The sequence below is a fragment of the Sesamum indicum genome, linkage group LG12 (genome assembly GCF_026168435.1).
Source record: "Sesamum indicum cultivar Baizhima isolate 11 linkage group LG12, ASM2616843v1, whole genome shotgun sequence".
Classification (NCBI taxonomy): domain Eukaryota; kingdom Viridiplantae; phylum Streptophyta; class Magnoliopsida; order Lamiales; family Pedaliaceae; genus Sesamum; species Sesamum indicum.
Genome location: NC_142668.1, coordinates 5,344,220 through 5,367,874, shown reverse-complemented (window position 1 = coordinate 5,367,874; position 23,655 = coordinate 5,344,220). Strand labels below are relative to the sequence as shown.

Genomic DNA, 23,655 nt, shown 5'->3' with positions numbered 1-23,655 from the left:
TTAGTGTGTGCTATTCTGTCGTTTGTGAGAGCAAAAGGTCTTTTCTTATATATTAATATAGATATATTTGTAATGTGGTATAACAAATTGACCAAATTACTGAATTTTAACTGTATATTTTTATATTATAATTTTATAAATATATCTATTATAATTTTATTAAATATACATATATATTAATAAATATATTATCAGATATTTCTTTTTAACATTTGGTTAGTTTGGTTCCGAGTGACCCAAATCAACTAATTGAATTTGATATTCGATACATCATTTCCACATACCAAATTTTCAATTAACTGAATTACCAATTCGGTTGGATTAGATTGGATTGGGAATTGCACACCCAATATCTAGTCAAAGTATCCGATCTGTATTATGTTCTACATTTTTCATTCGCTTCCGTATCCTGAAGCAGGACAGTTTTTTTTTCGAGAAACATTATGTAGAAGCCGAATTACTGCTTTTAGGGCATAGAGATTCAATTGGATTGGTTGAATCCAATGGGTTGCGTACTTCAAGGCCCATTATTTACTTTCTTTTTTATGTGGGCTATTGTGGTACTCGTAATCCATTGACTTCAGAGTTGACAGCAACTTTTGCAGAAAGATTGAAGGTTTGTGAAAAACTAAAGCTGATTCGATTGCGCGTGGGAAGAAAGGATAAGAAAATGCGAGGGATTCTTGGAGGGTTTATGGAAACATAACAAATTCAGGTAATTAATAGTATTTGATCAGTCATTCTTGCTACTTTTAGCCTCACAATTTGGTTCTGTTATGCCGAATTTTCAATCTTAATTCACCCAGTTAGAATACCTATGGAGTGTATAGTGTTTCGAAGCATTATTTACTTTCCTTGTCCAGGAAGTAGTGAGTTTCTCCTTCTTTGTAGTTTACTGAATGAAGAAATCTTTTTCTGTTGCAGTGGAGGGTGTGGGGTTGGTTGGTTGTTAGTATCCTGTTTGATGAACTGGGCACCTGTTTTTGTTTATATTAGTGAAACAGAGCTATTGAATTGTTGAAGTAAAAACTTTTTTGTTTAGCAAGCTGGTACAACTCGCATTTTACCTTTTGAAGGTCGTGAAGTTTGCTATGTTAACTTGACTGATTGAAAGTGAAAAGGCGTGACGTGGGCTTGGAAGCTTGCGCATTGCGGCAAATTTTTGTATTGGATTTTGATGGCCGTGAAGCCACTGCATAACATTTGGATTAGACGGCAGCAGTGCCCTTGTGGAGATTGGAAGTGCTACATTAAGTATGATGGAGATGATCAAAGCACAGTGGCATCTCAATCAGTAAAGAGTGAACTTTCATCATCATCGCCGTTGTCACAAGAAGTTATTTTTACTCCATATGTAGGTCAGATATTTAAAAGTGATGATGAAGCATTTGAATACTATAACAACTTTGCAAGGAAGAATGGGTTTTCTATTAGGAAAGCACGTTCGACTGAAAGCCAAAATTTAGGTGTTTATAGAAGGGATTTTGTTTGTTACCGGTCTGGGTTTAATCAGCCAAGGAAGAAGGCCAATGTGGAGCACCCCAGGGATAGGAAATCAGTACGATGTGGATGTGATGCGAAGTTGTACTTGACTAAAGAGATTGTTGATGGTGTGCCCCAGTGGTATATCTCTCAGTTTAGTAATGTTCACAACCATGAATTATTGGAAGACGATCAAGTCCGCCTACTTCCTGCCTATAGGAAAATTGAAGAGGCTGATCAGGAACGTATCCTTCTTCTTTCGAGAGCTGGTTTCCCTGTTAATCGGATTGTGAAGGTGCTTGAATTGGAAAAGGGGGTACAACCTGGGAATTTACCCTTTATAGAAAAAGATGTTAGGAATTTTGTTAGATCATGTAAGAAAACTGTTCAAGAAAATGATACTGTGCTAACTATGAAACGTGACAATGATATGCTGGAACTTCTTGAGGCATGCAAAGCGGCAGCAGCGAGGGATGAGGGATTTGTCTATAATTTCACAACAGATGGCAATGGAAAAGTCGAAAACATTGCGTGGACGTATGGAGATGCCATCCGTGCATTTTCACTCTTTGGGGATGTTGTTACCATTGACACCTCTTACCGTTCTATCACCTATGGTATGATCCTCGGCATGTGGTTTGGTATTGACAATCATGGCCAACCAATTTTCTTTGGGTGCACTCTACTTCAAGATGAGACACCCAAGTCTTTTTCTTGGGCCTTACAGGTATGCAAGTGCTAGCCTTTCGATAATAATGCATATAATTTCGGAATTGACTCAAACCTGTGATTTTATCGCTCTTCTTCAGGTTTTTGTTAGATTTATGAGAGGAAGGCACCCACAGGTTGTTGTTACAGATATGGATTCAGGTCTCAGAGATGCCCTCGCGATTGAAATGCCCAACACTAAACAAATTATCTGTATATGGAAAGTCCTCTCCAAAATGTCCAGCTGGTTCTCTGTCCAACTTGGCATGCAATATTCACGCTTTAAATCTGAATTTGATATGTTGTGTCATCTAGAAAATGTGGAGGATTTTGAGCATCAGTGGAACCACCTTGTTGCTCAGTTTGGAATTGGTTCAGATAAGCACCTCTCTCTTCTTTTCTCTTATCGAACATCTTGGCCATTTTGCTATACTCGTAATTTCTTCTTGGCCCGTGCTATGACTCCCGAGTATTCCAAATTAGTGGAGACCTTCTTGAAGAATATTCTGAGCCCGCAATCTTCGTTGAAGTGCTTTTTCAAACAGGTTTTTCCTTGACTCCACTTACCGAAACCTTCAATCCTCCTCTCGCTCACTTATTAACTTTGTTTGTTAAACTCTAGCAGGTTGGTACTGCTGCAAGCTTTGGGAGTGAGAATAGGAAAGAACTTCTGTATTTGCCCATAAAGACATGCCTCCCTCTGGAAGAACATGCACGGACTGTTCTTACACCATTTGCATTTAGTGCCTTGCAGCAAGAAATTGTCCTGTCCCTGCAATGTGCAACAACAGAAATGGCTAATGGCTCATATCTTGTGAGGCATTATAAAAAAATGGAAAGGGAGTGTCTTGTCATTTGGATTCCAGATGATGAGCAGCTCCATTGTTCGTGTAAAGAATTTGAACATTCTGGCATATTATGCAGACATTCGCTCCGCGTGCTTGTTGTAAAGAACTACTTTCAAATTCCAGAAAAGTATTTTCTGCTGAGATGGCGAATGGAGAGTTCCTTAATTCCTTTGGATGATCAAATCATTGCAAACGGCAACAATGAGTGCTCTCAAGCCTTTCACTCACTTACTGCAACTTTACTTTCAGAATCATTCATCTCAAAAGAACGTTTTGATTTCGTTCATGGACAACTCACAACACTTCTTGAGCATGTACAGAATATGCCTGTTAGTGATCGAAGTATATCACCTAACAACATTGTTAAATCTTAGTTCATCATCTAGAGCTAATGGTAATGTAATGACTTACAAACATCAGTGTTATGAGGAGCATGTGGGGCAGAATATGGCTCTGGAAACTCCAATAGAAAGGAAACTTCCATTTTTTTCTCGTATTTGGCAGAAGTTACTCAAATTGGCTTACTGAACATCTGATAGAAAGAAGCAAAGTAATCTTACAGACGTGCAGACGCAGTATCTTGATTTACTTTGTGAGGTTTACCAATGGCTGAATTGCAATATTGCATATGTTATGCTTATTTTTATATCTTCACATCAACTGAACTATCTTTTGTGAAGAACAACCATTAATATTGTTGTTTGGTGCTGCCTTCTCCAAAATCCAATTCAGGTTGCATGGCTGCTTTATGTGTTCTGCAACTTCAGGTTGATTTCATGGTTGCCTATCCACATACCTATTTTAACAACTGAAATTTTGAAAATTCGAATTTGAAACTGGGTTCATCAGCAGCATATTAGAAATGCCACATAAATGTTATATATTGCTCCAGATGCTGCACCCTTGAGTCCTTTGGCCATAGGCTTGCTAGTCTCTACTTAATGTACATAGAATGGGAAATAAGATGTATTGTTAATTGTTTTCGTACTAGTTTTTTGAATCTTAACGTTTTAAAGGCATGGCATACTATAGTTTGTAATATTTGAAGAAATTACTTAGGAGTTTCTACTCATGCTTATGCCATGAAATTGGGTGGTATGTCTTCTAAAAGAGCAACCCTGCTCATATGCGTACCAGCACCTTGTAATTTGCTTTCTTTGTCAATCAATATAGTAACATAATGAAAGGATAACATAACTAATGGCCCAAGGGTTCCACTAGTTTTGCAAGGATTGCAATTGGTTTCAGATACATAGAGAAGGCCATGGCATATGTTTCTTATTTACTTTAGTAAAAGACAGTGCTTAAGGTGGTAACAGTAAGTGTTTCTGGGGCAGTCATATAGTTAACAGATGGTGGATGCTGAGGAAGCTTCATTCCCCTTGTCTTTGGTGCTTTCCTCTAACACTGTGAGTTTGCTTGGAATTTATCTTCTCATCAAGGACTTTTCCTATTAATGCCTCAGAACTTTTTTGTCTTATGGTTTTATTTGGATTTGTTCCTAGTCATTCTTTCTTATGTCTTCAGAGTAATGCTGGATTGGTTTGCGATATTGTTTTATGTAGCATAATGCTTGTCTCTAGGAGCACCAATTGAAGATCTGAGTTTAAAAAGTGTTTGTACTTATTGATGACAGCCTTCTTACTACGCGTTTCATAGTATACCTCATTGAAAGCATATTGGTTGCAGAGGAAGCAGGAATCATGGTAAGAACTCATATTTTGAGGTTCTTTCTTTGCAAGTGCATTAATCGGAAATGTGATTGATCTGTTCTTGTTGGAGTAATGTTTCTTACCTACATTCCATATGTCCTGAGAAAAAGAAATGGCCTACAATAGAGAGAAACATTGTTCGGAATGAGACTGAATTCTCCCTTTTTATGTGGATGATTACACTAGACGGAGCTACCGTACGGTATTAGGCATTATTTATAAGCATTTGATGAAATATCCAATTCTAGGTTACTTGTCATAGTTGTAATCTAGCTTTCTCGTTTATAGTGGCAAGAAAGTATTATGATACTTCTTGACCTCGCATGAGAAAATCAATATTAGCTTCTAAGTTTGGACAAATTAATCCCAAGTACTATCTTTGGAGAAACTTTCACTTAGATGGTTGAACAATAACCTCTTCTTTCCTTTATTTATCATCATGTACACAATTCAATATGCTTCATCACAATATGCTCTAGAGAAAGCCAAAGGGGAGAAAAAGAAGGCGGCATATAACCATATTAAGAGGGTGCTTTGGTGAGTTATGAGCTTCTTGAAACATCTTATAAAATGCTTTGAGAGCTTATAATATGTTGCAAAACGTTAGTTTAATTTTTTAATAAATGAGCTTATAAGATCCAAAAATAGGGCATTGGGAGTTTATAAACTCCTTTACAAGAAGAGCTTTTCCAACTTATTTTTCAAAATCTTACCAAGTTATTCGTATTCCTTTAAACTGATTACATACTTTCCATTGTTAACATTTCATAAACTTCACTATCTTATTTTATCCAAACATTTGAATAGGTTATTTTTAAATGAGATTTAACATCTTATATATGCATTTATAAGATCTTATAAGTAAGCTTAGCCAAATGCCCTCTAAATAATCATGAAAAAGCTTAATCAGAAGCAATCAAACAAATGAATGATTTGCATGCGGGGGTCAAGACATGTGTCCACTACAAGACCACGTGTTGACCAACTTAATTGCATGTACCCCTGAGCCCTCTCCGCAAGTTAGAAAAAGAGGCGTTACAACTCCCAAAAGAAGATTACTGAGGATAAAAGAATCTATTTACGTTTATGTTTCAAACCTTTTCCTTGAGGCAAGATCTAGACATATAGGCCTTCCTTCTATACCTGCTGGTCATTTATGATTCATGACTCAATCCATCGAAGAAGAAAGAAAATGCAGATGTTTTTTGTTTGATTTTTGTTAGACGGTAAGTACGTTTTCATAGGCCAAGTTTCACAAGAATTATGTACATTTTCATGCCTGCTGTCTTCATCTTCTTGTGGCTTTTATCTTTTCAGTTTCCTTGATTTAATTGTTGTTCTGCTATGGATTTGATCTTGGATTTCTCTTCAAGTCCACTCTGCCAAATACTACATGGTTCATATGCAATCTTTATTCTGGAAAATAGTTTTTTAGACATTTGTTTTTGTTATAGTTGATAAATACAAAGCTTGTTTTGTTAAAATCCTGACATAATTTTAGTTCTATTTACATTTGCCTCACTAATGATGCAAGCTATGACATCTTATTTTGAGTTTCCATTTAATATTCTTTCTGAAGAAGTATCTCGTCTATATTTCAGTCGATTGCCAAAAGTGGTTCGGTGCAAGTAATTTTTCTTTTTCTTTAATTTTCTTTCCGATGCTATATAATATTCTAAAATCTCTACTTGCAATATGCAATTATTGTAAGATAAACTTTATTAGATGCCGGAGCTTTATTTTTGTCAAAATAATTAATACCATTAACAGCTCTTTGGATAAATTTGGTACATCTGTTTGCATTGCTTTATAACACAAACCACAAAACTCTGCTTATATGTTGTGATTGTTCAACTACATCTTTCTATAATTTTGGCTAATGTGAAATCCTCCCTTGTTGTAGTTATACTGGTTTAGTTTTGGTTGTTTTTTTGAGCTTTAGAAACTGAACTTGGTAACTACTGTATCTGGGTGCTAGATTGGCTTCATTTTGGTTAGTATATTATACATATTCATATGAAATTTAAAACCTTTTCATCAGGGCATATTTTTATATCCAAATTATGTTCTGCCATTGTTTCCTCAGGCATTTTGCCATAGCATTAATAACTTATAGCTCAATGTACAATCCTTCTTCTTTTATAAACCCATCTGTGTTTCTGAGGACTTCCAGCGTTCTAATTTTTCAACATACTCAGAATTTCACTCGTGACTTATCGACTCAGTATGTAGTTGAGAATTGGTGATAAGTTATCATAATTTTTTCTCAGAATTATTTTTGGCTTGATTTTGACAATTTAATATTCCAGACTAGTTCCACAAATGATGGATGTTTACAGAGTTCTGGAAAGATTGAGAGAGAAAAATGATAAAAGGAAAAAAACCATGTGTTAGCTTTTTGGTTATATTTCTATATTCTTCATTAACAGAACAATCTCCCATGCAGAAAAGTAAGTCGGTGATCCAGTACAAAAGACTGACTCTCTCAACATCTGGTAGAGAAGATTGACTCTATATCAGCAAATCAGCTCTCCTCAGGCTAGAAGCTTTATCATGTCTGAGATTGGAAATGATCGTAAATGCCTTCAATTTGACAATGCAGCCGAAATTGGATACATTGAAGAAGTCTTGATCAACATTCTAGCTCGACTTCCTGTGAAAACTGTGGTAGCATGCAAATCTGTTGCCAAACACTGGCTAAAATTGATATCTGAACCACAATTTCCTGTCTTGCAGTTAACCTGGTCAAGGAGAAAACTGAAATATATTATATGTCCTTATCCCGAAGACACAGATATAATCACTCATCTGTCTTTGATGGAGGAAAATGGAAAAATTAGTCAAACTCTCCCTCTTTCTGGTTTTGAAAACATCTGTTCACCTGAGATGTTCTGTTTCATGAATGGTCTGATATGCAGTGTGGATGAAGATGACGATCTGAATGAAGTGAATGTTCGCATTTTTAATCCTATCACTCAGGACACTTTACTACTTCCGCGAGGCAGTCCATCACTCATAGTTCCATCAGTCGGGATTGCTTTCGACCCCAAAAGCAACGAATTTAAAGCATTTCGGTTCTTCTCAGAGCCATCTGAAGATGAGGATGTTAAGTATAAGTGCGAGGTATATACCTCTAGTTCTACAGCATGGAGAAGGATCTCTGAGGATGTGGAACGTCCTGATCATAATCCATTCCACCCATTCCCCCCTTATTATGCTAGTGTAGCCGGATCATTGTACTGGTTTGTGTGGTCAGAAGATGATCCTGGAACTCCCCTTCGTATCCTTTCAGTTGATATGAACGACAATTTTACAGAAATCGAATTGCCCACACTGCTGCACCAATGGAGTTTCTTGATAGAATTTGAGGGCTGCTTATCAGTAGTGCTAATGGATTATCCAGATTCTTACACAGCGAGCCAGCATGAAGATCCTCAACCTTATCTGGAAGTATATAAATTCAAAAATCATAAATGGTGCCTCAGAGCTAAAGCAGAAATGGAACTGATGGATATCCACAGTTTCAACTCCGTAGCTGCTCGAGATAACGAGATATTCTTGATAATTAGACTTGCAGATGACTCCTTCTGCTACCTCGTCTTTGACATGGCTGAAAATAGTTTCCACACACTTGCTCTATCTGACAGTTTTGAGGGATATTCTCCTGTTGCATTTCCATTTGCCGAAAGCCTCCTCAAGTGTGAGCATCATATTTTTTTATCAATTAACAGCTATACTTCAGATCTATATGCTACTGATAGATGTTCTGTTCTTAATTAAGCTTCTAGTTGTAAAAATTAGACCTTCATCACACAATAAAAGGTCTTGAACCTTGAAGTCAATCTTGGTGATGAAATATTCATTATTTACGGTGATGTGTGCTTGTTTGAAAATCTTCAACAGGTAGTGGAAGCTAATGGAGAGACAAATTCCGGGACTTCAGTAGGCGTGTATCGTTTTCTATTGGTTTGCAGCTTTGCCATTCTATTGTCTGTTTATTCTCCCCCTCCCCCGTTAGTGTTGTATTTGCTGTAAATCTTTTTCTGTTTGATAATGTGAGTGTGACTAATGTTTGAAGTGCAGATTGTGGGATTTTGTTGACTATGCGACTGATCTGCACATGGAGATGAGATGGAACCCGTTTCTTAATCGAAGAAGGCTTAGGGTGCGATATTAGTTGCTGGTGTTGCGGTGGTTTTCCCTATTTTTCTTGTGTAGTTTAGTATTTGTGAAATGCATGTGCAGAACGGAAAGACAAAAAGACTCAAAAGACCGCGTGTATTTATGCATTGTTTGAACTGCTCTCCTCCTTTGATCCTGTTGAGATGCTCTGTGAACATCTCGGTATTAGTTTGAGTTGTGTGTTTGTATTTATGCATTGTTTGAACTGCTCTCCTCCTTTGATCGTGTTGAGATGCTCTGTGAACATCTCGGTATTAGTTTGAGTTGTGTGTTCTTGAAATCTGAGGTTGTCTTACTACATTTTCGGCATGATCACCATGCAATTATGTTAATCTTGTTGAAAGATATTGGTTCGAGTGTATTTTGGTTGGGCAAGATGTCCCTTCTGAGAATAGTTCTTGTTACGTCTCAATGTCTTGTCCAATGGAGTTGGAGCCTGAAAACCCTGAAACTGCCCTATGGTTTTTCTATTACATCATGGTAAGATATTGAATCATAGCAATATTCTACTGATGCCCACAAGTCCCGTTTATAAACGCCTGAGGTAGGGGTCGGCTCAGAGAGGTCTCACGCTAGACGAGGGTTTCCGAGGTTTGAGCGGCGGAGAATAAGGCTGCAACATGAGTCTTGTCGGCTCACGCATTCAAGCTCGAGCTGGAGAATAAGGCTGCAACATGAGTCTTGTTGGCTCACGCATTCAAGCTCGAGCTGGAGAATAAGGTTGCGTCAAGTTGGCTCACGCATTCAAGCTCGAGCTAGATTCTTTACATTCGTGAGCTTGTGAGCACATTTTCCTTTCTTTTTTTTTTTAATTTTTTTTATTTATAAATATTATTTAAATACATATGTAATATTATATCAAGTTCATATTCAAAATTCACTATCTATTAAAATTATTAGTTAATTTTTCTCTTATTTTAATTTTATATAATAATAAATTATGGTATTTTTATTTATATTGTTTAAAAACAAGTTTAAGTAACAATTTAGTAAGTTATGATAGTTTTTTTTGTAAATAAATATTTAAAATTCATCATAAATTAGAATTATTAGTTAATATTTTAGTTTCAAATGATATTAAAATACAGTATTTTGGTTTATATTATCTAAAAAACAAGTTTAATCAACAAATTAGTTGGTTTTGATAAGTTTTATTGTTATAATTTCATGTCCAGTACAATAAAGTGCAATTATTCACTATATATTAGAATTATTAGTCAATATATCAGATTTTAGTTTTAGATGATATTAAATTATGGTATTTTAGTTTATATTATCTAAAAATAAGCTTAATCAATAATTTAATACATTATGATTATATTTTGTAAATAAATATTTAATATAATTCATATGAATTTTATCATTATAATTTTAATATCCACTACAACAAAATTTATTTATTTTAAAATTCACCATATATTAGAATTGTTAATCAATATACCATATTTTAGTTTTAGATGACACTGAATATGGCATTTTGGTTTATATTATCTAAAACAAGCTTAATCAATAATTTAGTATGTATTGATAATTTTTTCGTATAAATATTTAATCTTATGTATATGAATTTGTTGATACTAGTTTAAAAGATGGTGTGGAACTTCGGTTACTTTTCATTAAATAATTGGGTCGAATGATTTTTTGTTAAAGCTGCCAATTTTTTCGTTGTATTGCTTCTTTTTGGTATTCTTGTGAATATTTTTCCCTGGTTCTAATTTAGATTTTTGAATAATGTATTTTAGATGCTACAATAGTTCATATATTTTTTTAAAATCCATATATTTTCTAAAAAAAAAATTAATTGAGCACCAGCTTGTGAGCTCGACTCGTGCTAATCGAGCTTGAGCTCGAGTCTATTTTTTCTAACTCACCGAGCTCGTGCTCAAACTTGACTCATTTGCACCCTAGCGAAAAATGTAAAACTCCACTTTGTTATCTATGGGAAATGATTAGGGTTTCTAATTCTTTCTACGCAAGGCTTATGCATCCTTTCGCGATGATTCATCAAACACTATACCGGCAATGATACAATTGTGTGAACGCATGTTTGTTCGGTTAGTAAGGAGGTGTCACTTTTAGTAAGATAGTTATATGTTTGATTTCCTTCGCTAATATTGTTGTTGTGTTGATGGACAACATCTCTAAGAGCATGTGCTGATTACGGTGATCGGAGTTGAAGTCATCTAAATTTTTTTATATCAAAAATCAAAAATTGATTCTCATTATGTACAATTTACCCAATGTTCTAATGCGAATATCTTAAGCTGTACAATCAAAGATTATTAAAAATCAATATATATATATATTTTGATGATGTCGTATTACTATATCTATATCTATATTTATATTTATATGTATATACTATATATAAAAAAGAGTGAATCTTTTAAGTGTTTGTTCCTCATTGTACAAAGACACTCATACCCTTACTTAAATAATTTTTTTAATAATAAATTAAAATTCATTATAAAAGAATAAATTCTATAAAAAATAATTTAATAGTCCTAATATCTCTAAACTACTTAATAAAAAATATATCTAAGTAGTTGGGAGGAATTAGAACTACTAAATAATTTCCTTTTCATTTAAAACTTTATAGCTAACTTTTATTTATTATTAAAATGAATAACTTTAAGCGATGGTTCAAGTGTCTTTCTTACAAATTTCTTACAAATATATAAATTTAAAACTTTTACTAAAAGATTAATATAATATTTATAACAGTTCTAAAATCGTGGATGATTTCGCTTACAAAGCTTTGTAACTATTTTGAATTTTAAAAAAATTGATACCTATTAGTTCATAATAGTTTATAGCGGAGAGTTGATCCAAATATAATATTTTTTTATAAATAAATATATTCAGAAATTTATTAAAAGATTAATTTAATATTTACTTATAAAATTTAATATTACAAAATTATAGTTAAAAAAGTCATAAAAAAAAAGTGATGGTAAAGGGAAAGAAGACTCAACTTATTGATTAGTTCTGAAAAGGAGGCAATCATAACTACATTCAAATAAAATAATTATTTCTTAACTTGAGTGCATCAATTTAATTTGTAAATTTTATATTAAAGAAGCTAAAAATACTAATTAAATATACTAAGTAAACCCTACTCTAACAAAGTTCTATTACCTACAAGTGCTCATTCCATATGATTTATTAGAAATTATGAAAATTATATTTGAGTACCAAATTTAATTAGAATATTATTTAATCCTCTACATTGTTAACTTATGATTTTTACTTTAATTACCATTAAAATGAGAATTTACAAAACATGACAGTATTAATTTAATTTTATATTATAGAAGTTAGAATATTAATTAAATGGGTAAATAGCAATTTACCCCCATGTGATATTGAAAATGAGCACATTGCTCCCTTTTAAAAAAATATTGCAATTTATCCCCTTGTACTTTTTGAAATGAAGCAATTTACCTCCTTATACAGGGAGATAAATTGCTTCATTTTAAAAATTAGGGGGGTAAATTATTGTATATTAAAAAATACAAGGAGGTAAATCGCTAGTGGTTTATTCATAAGGAAGTAATTTGTTCATTTGTGATATCACAAGGGGTTTGCTTGTATTTTTTCCTTAATTAAATATACTAAGTAAACTCTACTTTAACAAAATTCTAATTATACAAGTGCTCATTCCACATTATTTATTAGAAATTATGAAAATTATATTTGAGTACCAACTTTTATTAGAATATTATTTGATCTTCTGAACTGGTACTTATGATTTTCTAATTTGATTACCATTAAAAATGATAATTTACAAAAATTATAAGGAAATGCATGAGTGAACATTCTGGACTAAAGCAAAGTATATATGACGAGAGGAAAAATTAGCACCACAATCTAGCATTAATTTCTTGACCAAAATCCGTGGAAAATCCTATATTGTGTTTGTATTTGTGTTTTAGTTGTTTTGTTTTGTGCTTTGAAAATAAAGAGAGAAAAATAGAGATAAATAAGTGTGTGTTGAAAATAGATGATATGTTTGGATTTGTGTTTTGGGGTAATTTAAAATATTTTAAAATAAGTGGTGTAGGTATGATGTTGGGATTTGGGAGACAAAAAATACTATTCATTGTCAAATCATATATTTTTATATATAAATATGTATATATATAAATATTTTATGTTTAATGTTGTATTTTTTGGAGATAAAAATTACTGTTTATTGTCAAATCATATCTGTTTTATATTATGTATATATATATATTATATAGAAAGTTGAAAAATAGAAAAAATGCAAATAAAGTGTAAAAACATAAAACAAATATTGAAATTGTTTTATCTTGTTTCGAAAAACACGAGAATACAAATCTAAACAAAGCCTAGATCTCTTCTTTGATTATCGATATAGCTTTTCTGTCCTTCTTGAGCAGTCTGAATTCTTTGTCGTATAAGATGTACTTTGTCAATTGCTTCTTGTACCAACTCCGCTGTGGCATTTTTTCTCTATCATCGCCTCTTGGTTGTTTATGATCATACTAATACCAATGTAGTGGTGATCTACATTTTCTTCCATAGAGTGCTTCATTGGGTGCCATCTGGATAGTCGATTGGAAACAATTATTATATGCAAACTCTATTAAAAGAAGATGTTCCAACTACCTCCAAAATCTAATGCACAAGCTCGTAGCATGTCCTCCAATATCAAGATGGTTCTCTCAGACTGTCCGTCGGTTTGCGGATGGGATGTTGTACTAAACTGTAGCTTGCTTCCAAAATGATCTTGTAATCATTTCCACAACCGAGACATGAATCTGAGGATCACGATCAAAATGATGTTAACAAGGATTCCGTGTAGTTTGATAATCATCTTGACGTAAGTTTCGGCTAACTTTGTTACTGGCCATAATTTCTTGATGGCAATGAAGTGAGCAGACTTGGTTAAGGGATCGATGAAGACCCAAATCGCATTATGGCTTTTTGTTGTAGTAGGGAATCCAGTAACATCTTTGGACATATCCAACGATGTCTTGCTTCAAATCTTGATACATTTTATTCCCACCTTGGTGCAGAGTGTAGTGTGAATGACGGGTTTTTTTTTAATAATTCACCTTTTTTGCTCTGATCTCCTGGGACATGGAGTCTCTCCCAAAATCTTAAGATACCATCGGGCTCAATGGTAAAATCAGAGCTAGATGGTTTCCCTACTAGTTTCTTCAACTTTTAAATTTAAACTCCCTATGTTGGGCCTTCTTGATCTCTAAATGATTTTTGATAGCACGCGTATGGACAAAATTTAATGTTCTGTTATGATCTACGCGTTGAGTGACCTGTTTCGCTAAGTGCAGGGCACCTTTGATCAATAAATTTTCGGCTCAAAGCATCTGCTACAATATTTGCTTTGTCGGGATGGTATTGGATTGTGCAATCATAATCATCTAGAAATTCCATCCACCGTCTCTGTCTCATCAAGTCCTTTTGAGAGAACAAATATTTTAAACTCTTGTGGTTCAAATAGATTGTAAAAGTTGCTCCATGCAAGTAGTGTCTCCATTTTGCCAAAGCAAATATATCGCAACCATTTCTAGGTCATGTGTTGGGTAATTCTTCTCGTGTTGTTTTAATTGACAAGAGGCATAAGCAATGACCTTTTCATTTTGCATCAGAACACAACTCAAACCTTCCTTAGAAGTGTCTGTGTAAACAACAAAGTTTTCCGTCCCATTTGGAAGTGCTAGTATCGGGGCAGTGGTTAAACGTTTCTTAAGCTCTTGGAAGCTCACCCCGCAAGCATCATCCCAAACAAAGGGGTTGCTCTTTTGGGTGAGCTTTGTCAAGGGTGTGGCTATCTTCAAAAAATTTTGGACGAACATTGATAATATCCTGATAACTCCAGGAAACTACGAATCTCCGAGACATTCTCAGGTCTTTTGCACTCCACTAGAGCTTCTACTTTTGAAGGATCTACAACTAGTCCATCGCCTAAAATGTCATGACCTCAAAAAGGTAACTTCAGTATCCTGAGTTCACACTTCCTTAACTTGGTAAACAACTTGTTTTCTCGGAGTACTTGTAAAACAGTCTGAAGGTGGTTTTCATGGTCTTCCCCATTCCAAAATGCAATTTTTACATCCATTTGATGGATATGCAAGTCAAATATTGCAGCAATAGCAATTAAAAGCCTAATGGATCACTCTAGTCACTAGAGAATATGTATCAGAAAACTCTAGATCAAGTTGCTTGAAACTTTTAGCAACTAGTCAACTTTGAATATATTAATTGAACCATTCGGGTCTAATTTTTTTTTAAGGACCCATTTGCACCCAATTGTTTTAAAACCCGATGGTAAATCTACTAACTTCCAAGTATTATTAGAAATTAGAGATTCCATCTCATCATTCACAGTCTCTTTCCAAAAAATAGCATCAGGTGATGATAATGCTTCTTTCAAACTAAGAGGGTCATTTTCAATATTGAAAACATAAAAATCAAGACCAAAATCTTTTTCTACTCTAGTTCTTTTACTTATCTTTAGTTCAATATTATTTTCCTCATTTTCCAACATCGAAGTGGAAGAGCTAGGTAAAGATAAAATATTCTTTTCAATATTTTGACCCCCATTATTTTTAGAATTAAATGGAAACTTTTCTTCATGAAAAATAATATCATTTGATTCTATAATTATATTATCTTTCAAATTTAAAAATCTGTAAGCTTTACTATTAGAAGCATAACCAAGAAAAGCACAAGTGTAACTTTTACTATCAATTTCGGAATTTTAGGATTTGTTAGCCTCACATAAGCTAAACAATCCCAAATTCTATGATAACCCAATTTCGGCTTATAACTTCTCCACACCTCAAAAGGTGTTAATTTAGTTTTCTTATGTGTCACCCTATTCAACACTTAACAAGCTGTTAAGATAGCTTCACCCCAAAGATTTGAAGGTGCACAAGATTTAATAAGCATGACATTTGTCAACTCAAGTAACATTCTATTTTTTCTTTCAGCTACACAGCTAGATGCAGGAGAATATGGTGGAGTACCTTAATGAATTATTTTCAATGATATAACAAAAGAATTAAATTCATTTGACTCATATTCTCAGCCTCTATAAATACCTCTAATTCTTTTTATTTTCTTGCCGAATTAATTTTCAATTTTATGGTGATAGTCTTTAAAACTTCTCAAAAGCATCACTTTTATTTTTCATAAAAATAAACGAAAGTTTAGAAAAATCATCAATAAAAGTAATAAAATAAGTATTTCCTCCAAGTTCACAAATAACAGTGTGAATTAATTCTAGCAATTCGATTTTTCTTTCAACACTCGGATGAGGCCTTTTTCTGATCTTGGCTTTACTACAAGATTCACATTTCTCAAAAGAAAAATTATCATTGGGATTAATCCTAATTACTCATGATTCCCACATAATGATTATTATATGATATAAAATGTCAAAAATTAATAGAAGAGAGCATATAAATAGAAGTTAAAGATACTTTATTCATCTCAGCATTTAATTTAAACATCCCATCACATGCATAGCCTTTACCCAAAAGTACCATTTTTGGTAATTATATATTGATCAGATTCCATAATTTGTTTGAAGCCAGCCTTGTTGAGTAAAAAACTAGACATCAAATTTTCCACATGGAAGGAGTATATAGCACATCTTTCAAGGTCAATACCCTTCCAGAGGTAAATTTCAATGCCTGCTTCCATCATAGGAGCCGAGCGGGCAGGGACCAATACCACCATTTGCTCCTGAATTGCTGCGGCGACCACTTGTTGAATAGCGCCCAACAAAGCGGGGAAAAGTTCTCCTAAGGTGGTGTCTGAGGAAGTACATTGTCTTGGAGGATCAACCAAAGGGTCCACCACTCTGGGAGGTGGCATCGGCGCCAGCAAAGTTGGGGCGAATCCTCCTCCAACCTGAGCTAGCGAGGTTCCTGCAACAACCTTTTGCTTGTTAGCGGGTTGCTAGAGGTTTTCATAGTAACTCACGCCTTTAAGTCAAAATTTTCCACAGACGGCGCCAATTGATACGTGCGATTTTAGCACGCAATAGATTCGAACTTGAGCAATGGCCTGGATTGTTCAAGAGAGAATTCGAAAGAAAAGGACCTGCAAAATAAAACGTTAGCATTCCGACACTCAAGTTAGTATATTGGATCCAAGGAATAATAATTCGAAATAATAAACAGCGTTAAGAGAATAAAGCATGATGATGAAGGGAGAAATAAATCGTGTTTGACAACGCAGTAGAACGACAACAGAGTAATAGCCAAATTTCCGTCTGATGAAGGTTAACCCCCCCCCCCTAGGGATAAGATCAGGGAATTTATTAAAAAAATGCTAAAAAAAATTAGTAAAGTAGGGTGAAATTGAAATTGTTAGAAAAGTAAGTGGCACCGCGGTTACTGACCGCGGTGCCACAATTTTTTATTTAAAAAAAAAAGCTTCTTTGTGTCACCACGGTGACATTGTTTTTTTTAAAAATTTTTTTTTTTAATGTGTCACCGCGGTTCGAAACCGCGGTGACAAATTTTTTATTTTGAAAAAAAAATTTATTTTATTTTACGACGAATTGTTGTCAACTTCTCGTTAAAATTTTGGTACTATTATGGTAAGTTGTCAGCCATCAAATATACCGCTCAACTCCCCTTGATGAGACGAACATTTCTCCATAAACAATTTCAAGTTTTATGAATCGTAAATAATGAATTTTTAGCACGAACACCGCACTTTTCGGCCGTCGATTCGCCGCCACCGGAGCGACCCACGATCACGAACCACCGCCACTGGACTCGCCTCGGCCTAACGGTTCTAACGAGTCCAGTGGCGGTGGTTCGTGATTGTGGGTTGCTCCGATGGCGGCGAATCGACGGCCGAAAAGTGCGGTGTTCGTGCTAAAAGTTCATTAATTACGATTGATAAAACTTGAAATTGTTTGTGAGGAAATGTTCGTCTCATCAAGAGGAGTCGAACGGTATATTTGATGGTTGACAACTCGCCATAATAATGCCGAAATTTTAACGAGAAGTTGACAATAATTCGTCGTAAAATAAAATATTTATTTTTTTAAAAAAAAAAATTTGTCACCGCGGTTTCGAACCGCAGTGACACATTAATTTTTTTTTTTAAAAAAAATAATGTCACCGCGGTGACACAAAGAAGCTTTTTTTTTTAAATAAAAAATTATGGCACCGCGGTCAGTAACCGCGGTGCCACTTACTTTTCTAACAATTTCAATTTCACCCTACTTTACTATTTTTTTTTCTTTTTTTGCATTTTTTTAATAAATTCTTCGATAAGATCCCTATTTATAGAGGAGTCTCCTCCTTCACCAAGGAACTGATCGTACTTCCTATTCCCGCGATGAACGGATAAGATTAGTTGATTAAAGATATGATCAAGTCCTATTTTTTAAAAATCGTGTTGTTAGAGTCATTATTTAGGTGAAGGAGAGAGTCCGAGGTTGAGGACTCCTAGTCCACAAGGAGTCTGCTGAACTTAAGAGTTCGAGTTCTTAAGGGAACCTTCCCTACCATGCGTACTCCATGCTGGCCAGAAGGGTATAGTGGAGGGTGTGTGCCACGTGGACTACAAAGCGAGACGTCTGCTTGGGGGCTGGGCCAACTGTTGGTATTTGGGCCACAAAGATCTGGCAACGTGAAGTGGGCTTCCTCCACCAAAATGGCAATGTATAAGGAAGGGAGTATTAAGCTTTCTAATTCGTTCTTGGGCCGTAATTTTCTAGGCCACACCCATCATCTAGTCCCCCCACTCTCAGGAGGAGAAACACCTTCAACTCCTTCTTAGAGTAGGAGTCTTTGTCCTCTTTGATCAAAAGAGGGGATCCCTCTATCACCTAGGAAGGGATGCCTTGAAGTGACTTCCTTTTCCGTTTCCATTCTCCAGCCTGTGAGCGTCCTTTCTAATACCTACGCTAGAGTACCGTGCCCTGCCAATGCCAGAAAAGGGAATGATGGCTAAGCCTGTGCCTTGCCTCCTAGATTCTCGAGCATTGATAACCGCCCCCACCATGCGCAGGAGCCGTTACGAAACCGCCCGATCAGAGATGGTTATAGGGGCGTGTCCTTAACTACCTCACCACGTCTTTAAGCAGGCAGGCTATCTTGCTTCTTTCTTCTTTCCTTTTTTTTGGAGCATCAACGATTTCACCTTCAAATATTCTTTAAGTATCCTGCCTCTTTTTCTACTTGATGCAAAAATGACTTAGTATTTTTATATCAACTTGCATTGGTTGCTAGCATCTCTATTTTGCACGTATATTTTGGCAATGATGTTTGCTGGATCCATTTTATGGACTAGGTTCCCTTTCAGATCCTGATCCAAGGGGGAATATGTTAGAAAATTGGCCTAGGACCAAGTTGTTCTTATTTAGCTTTGTGCTATTTTTTCTTGTTTTTCTAGATACTGCTTTGTGCATTTTTATTTTTCTGCAATGTGTTTGAACTTTATTATTTATTTATTGCTTCTTATAATTCGAAGACCGAAACCCATTGTTAAGTCAAGTTTTGAACTTTCAAGGCTATTGGGCCGGCATTATTTGTTTATGTTGTGATTAATGCAAAATGATGTTTTGATTGGTTGACCAACTCAAGTCAATTGTATGAGTCTATTTTGTGCAATATCTGCTCTGTGCAGAAAAATTTGCTTTGTGCACTTTCTATAAACTACTTTGTGCAAATGATCGCTATGTATATTCTGCTTTGTGACCTGCTATGTGCAATATTAATACTTTGTGCATTAAAGATATTTCTTTGTGGATGTTGTGGCCATGTGTTGTTAGTCTTTTTTACTTAGCCTTGGTGGCCGATGGTTTTTATGACTTAGCCTCGTGGCTGTTGGGTATTCGTGACTTTGCCTCGGTGGCTATGGGTTTATAGCTTTGATATATCTTTTGGTTATCTGCTTGGTGCAAAAATGACCTCGTGTTAATTGCTATGTATAAACATTATCAGCTATGTGAAAATATTATCTGTTGATATTTTATTCTTATTTATATCAATTTGCATTGGTTGTGAATATCTCTATTTTGAGGTACATTTTAGCGATGATCCGAATCCATTCTCTGGACTAGGTTCCCTTTTGGGTTCTAGTTCAAAGGAGAATATGTTCGATTATTGGCCCAGGATCAAATTCAGTAGGCCAAATCCCACAACCCCAACCCACCACGTAAAAGGCCTGACCCGACCCCGATTCGACCCACCCATTACCAAATTCGGTTCTCATTTTAAGTTAGCTGAAACCCTTCCCCTTCTTATTTTTTTTCCTTGGCCGAATTTATTCACAGTCCTCGTCTTCTTCCCTCTTTCTCGATTTCCTGCACCATCATCAATGGCTTCTCTCTATTTATTCACTACATTCGGGAAGAAAACGTAAGAGATAAAAGATGAGAGAAATAATCGGTAGAAAAGAGAGAGGTGAACCTAAGTGGTTCAATGGTGCCTTGGTGGAATGGGCCAACTTTGGTGCCAACCTAATCGTTGTTATATTGATTAGTATTTCGGTGTAATAATTATATTTTTTTTTGTGAGCTCACTGCGAAAAGAAATTCCCAACATATTTTATCCCTTACAATTAATATAATCAAAATATCATCTTATTAGTTATCACCAAACAGATCTTTAGCAAATTATCAAACAATGAAAATCACTTGATCTGTTTGCTTGACGGTAATGCAATCTGAAATAAAAATATAAAATTGCTTGCCACACATTTTTATTCAATTTCAATTGTTTGGATAACACAAGACATATAAATCAAAAAACCATTGCATATGTTTGATATGCTATATACAACAAGCGAATATCTCTAGTATGTCTAGAGAACTATTATTCAAGCGATTAATCATATCATTGCTACATCAAAGTATTTAGCACCTTATCAATTACATCAACAATTTCTGAACAAAGTGAGAAAGATAATAACTATAAACTATTATGTAAATATACAAATATTGATATTTGTGGGATTCGAACTGACTTTTGAGGCCTCAATCTTATTATTGGAACAAAACCACACCAAGTGAATAATACTTTTTTAGTCATCGCTATTGATCAAGCAATGATGTTTTTTTTCTTTTTTTAGTGAATAGTAATTTACCTCTTATGAATTGCTTCATTTTAAAAATTATAAAAAAGTAAACATTATTATGTTTTAAAAAATATAGGAAGATAAATTACTATTTTTTCATAAGAAAATAATTTGCTTATTTTCAATATCACGAAAGTTATCTTTTTTTTTTTTTTTAAAGTTAAACCACCTGGAGGTGTGGGGAGCTTTTTGGGGTCCCCATCCCTTCTTTATTCAAAAACCAAAAATAGCCAAATTTATGACAGAGAGTACTAACTCCCTAGCCAAATTTAAATAACCAAAAATAGCCAGATTTAAATAAGGAGTATTGCTCCCTTTACAATCATCAAAAGTATGAATAAGGAAACCACTCCCTTACAATAGATAAGAAATGAAACATAAATAAGGAGTACTACTCCCTTACAGATAGTTCCTAGATATACTGTCAAAAAAGGAATGAGTTAGAGGCGATGATCCAACATGTCAAAAAATTTATATCGATTGGCTCTAATCATCGAGTCCAACTTATCACTTACTAAAGCTTTTCTGACAACAAAAAACAGAACATGCAAAGAAATGTACATTACTGTCAAGTTATATCAAAAGTTTGGCGTATTCAAAAAGTTTCTTTTACATCGCCAATTAACAACAAATGTATCTCAACTTAAAACCCCTCCCCACATTTATTTCCAAATAAAGAAACTAATTTTAGTCATTCGGGGTCGTTTACAAGACCTAATAATTACAAAATGTCAGAAATAGCAGCCCATTAGTAATCTATCATGTCTTAAAGGTCTGATAGTATAATCTAATCCTAATTCCACATTTTATCTAATTGAATAAATATCAATAAAAAAAATTATTAATTTAGTATATCATACATTTTATCCGATCGAATCACATCAACTGTTTATTTCATTGAAAGATAAATAAACCCTCAATATCTAAATGAATTCGAGTCTCTCAACTAAGAGTGTAAATGTGCCGAGCTCGGCCAGAAATTTGAGCTCAAGCTCGACGAGGCTGGAAATAGAGGCTCGAGCTCTAGCACATTTTTCAATTATTTTTTTCCCCCTCAAATATCTGGATTTAAAAAATTATGGACTGTTGTACCATCTGAAATACATTATTAAAAAAATTTAAATATAAACTAGAAAGAAAATATTAACAAGAATACCAAAAGGAAGTAATACAATGAAAGAAATTGACAACCATAAATACATTTGGTCCATATTTTGTTGTAGGGGGTATTGAAATTATAACGATAAAATTCATATACATTATATTAAATATTTATTTACAAAAAACTTATCAAAATTTACTAAATTGTTGATTAAAATTTTTTTAGATAATATAAATCATAATACCATATTTTATTTTTAATATATAATGAATAAATACCATTTTATCGCAATGGATTGAAATTTTAATGATAAAATACATATGCAGTATATTAATTATTTATTTGCCAAAAAATTATCAAAACGTACTAAATCGTTGAATAAACTTGTTTTTAAGTAACATAAACAAAAATATAATATTTTAACTAAAACTAAAATATGATATATTGATTAACAATTCTAATAAATGGTGAATTTTAATAAATACATTTTGTTGTAGTAAATATTGAAGTTATAACCATAAAATTCACGTGCATTATATTAAATATTTATTCATAAAAAAAGTATAAAAACATACTAAATTATCAATTAAGCTTGTTTTTAGATAATATAAACTAAAATACCATATTTTAATATCATCTAAAACTAAAATATGATATATTGACTAATATTCTAATACATGGTGAATTTTAAAATAAATGCATTTTATTGTAGCGGGTATTGAAATTATAACGATAAAATTCATATGCATTATATTAAATATATATTTAAAAAAGACAATTATCAAAATGTACTAAATTATTTATTAACTTTGAGTTTTAGATAATATCAACTAAAATAACATATTTAATATCATCTAAAACTAAAATATGAGATATTAACCTATAATTCTAATTTATGTTGAATCTTAAATATTTATTTACAAAAAGAATATCAAAACTTACTGAATTTTTGTTTAAAGCTAATTTTTAAACAAGATAAATAAAAATGTCTTATTTTTTTATTCGATAAAATTAAAATAAAAGATATATTGACTAATAATTCTAATATATGATAAATTTTGAATATAAACTTGAAATAATATTGAATATGTACTTAAATAATATTTAAAAAAATATATGAGCTAGCAATCCAGCTCACAAACATATAGTATATAGCTTGAGTTTAAATACGAGTCGACTCGACTCATCTTCCGCTCGTACTCACAATTAATCTTTATCCCCATCAACGCAATAATCTATGTGGCAACAGTAGTGCCGAGGCCTTCACAATACGGCATCGTTCTGGAACGAAAATTTCAAAGCCTAACAGGCTAACACCCATTCTAGCCAGCCCATTAATTATTGTTCAACGAAAGCGTCGGTCGGTCGGAGCCTTGACTTCTTTTCACACTATTTAATTGCATGTTGATGTGACCTATATTTATTTTAATAATTTTATATAAGATATTATCTATTTTAATTAAAAAAGAAGAAGATTACCTCACATACTTTTTTAAGTTAGGCCCAATTATATAAAAGAATTATT

At 33.7% G+C, this 23,655-nt stretch overlaps 2 protein-coding genes across 9 annotated transcripts; both read left to right on the top strand.

The window, feature by feature from the left end:
* Window positions 1-264: 264 nt before the first annotated feature.
* FRS10 (FAR1-related sequence 10) lies at window positions 265-3,534 on the top strand. 6 transcript variants are annotated; one of them, XM_088876343.1, is made up of 5 exons: window positions 265-715; window positions 925-952; window positions 1,115-2,209; window positions 2,292-2,735; window positions 2,813-3,534. In XM_088876343.1, the coding sequence occupies exons 3-5, from the start codon at window positions 1,178-1,180 to the stop codon at window positions 3,410-3,412; spliced, it is 2,076 nt and encodes a 691-aa protein (XP_088732469.1). In that variant the 5' UTR covers window positions 265-715; window positions 925-952; window positions 1,115-1,177; the 3' UTR covers window positions 3,413-3,534. The 6 variants fall into 6 exon arrangements, with proteins under 6 accessions (XP_088732469.1, XP_088732470.1, XP_020555042.1 ...); XM_088876344.1 differs by lacking the exon at window positions 925-952; XM_020699383.2 differs by lacking the exon at window positions 925-952 and having other exon boundaries at window positions 266-715; window positions 1,077-2,209.
* A 136-nt stretch (window positions 3,535-3,670) lies between these two features.
* Window positions 3,671-9,124, top strand: LOC105178733 (F-box protein At5g07610). 3 transcript variants are annotated; one of them, XM_020699386.2, is made up of 4 exons: window positions 3,671-4,744; window positions 7,197-8,450; window positions 8,654-8,696; window positions 8,834-9,124. In XM_020699386.2, the coding sequence occupies exons 2-3, from the start codon at window positions 7,304-7,306 to the stop codon at window positions 8,665-8,667; spliced, it is 1,161 nt and encodes a 386-aa protein (XP_020555045.1). In that variant the 5' UTR covers window positions 3,671-4,744; window positions 7,197-7,303; the 3' UTR covers window positions 8,668-8,696; window positions 8,834-9,124. The 3 variants fall into 3 exon arrangements, with proteins under 3 accessions (XP_020555045.1, XP_011100568.1, XP_011100567.1); XM_011102266.3 differs by having other exon boundaries at window positions 8,654-8,716; XM_011102265.3 differs by lacking the exon at window positions 3,671-4,744 and adding an exon at window positions 4,759-5,976 and having other exon boundaries at window positions 8,654-8,716.
* The last annotated feature ends 14,531 nt before the right edge of the window (window positions 9,125-23,655 follow it).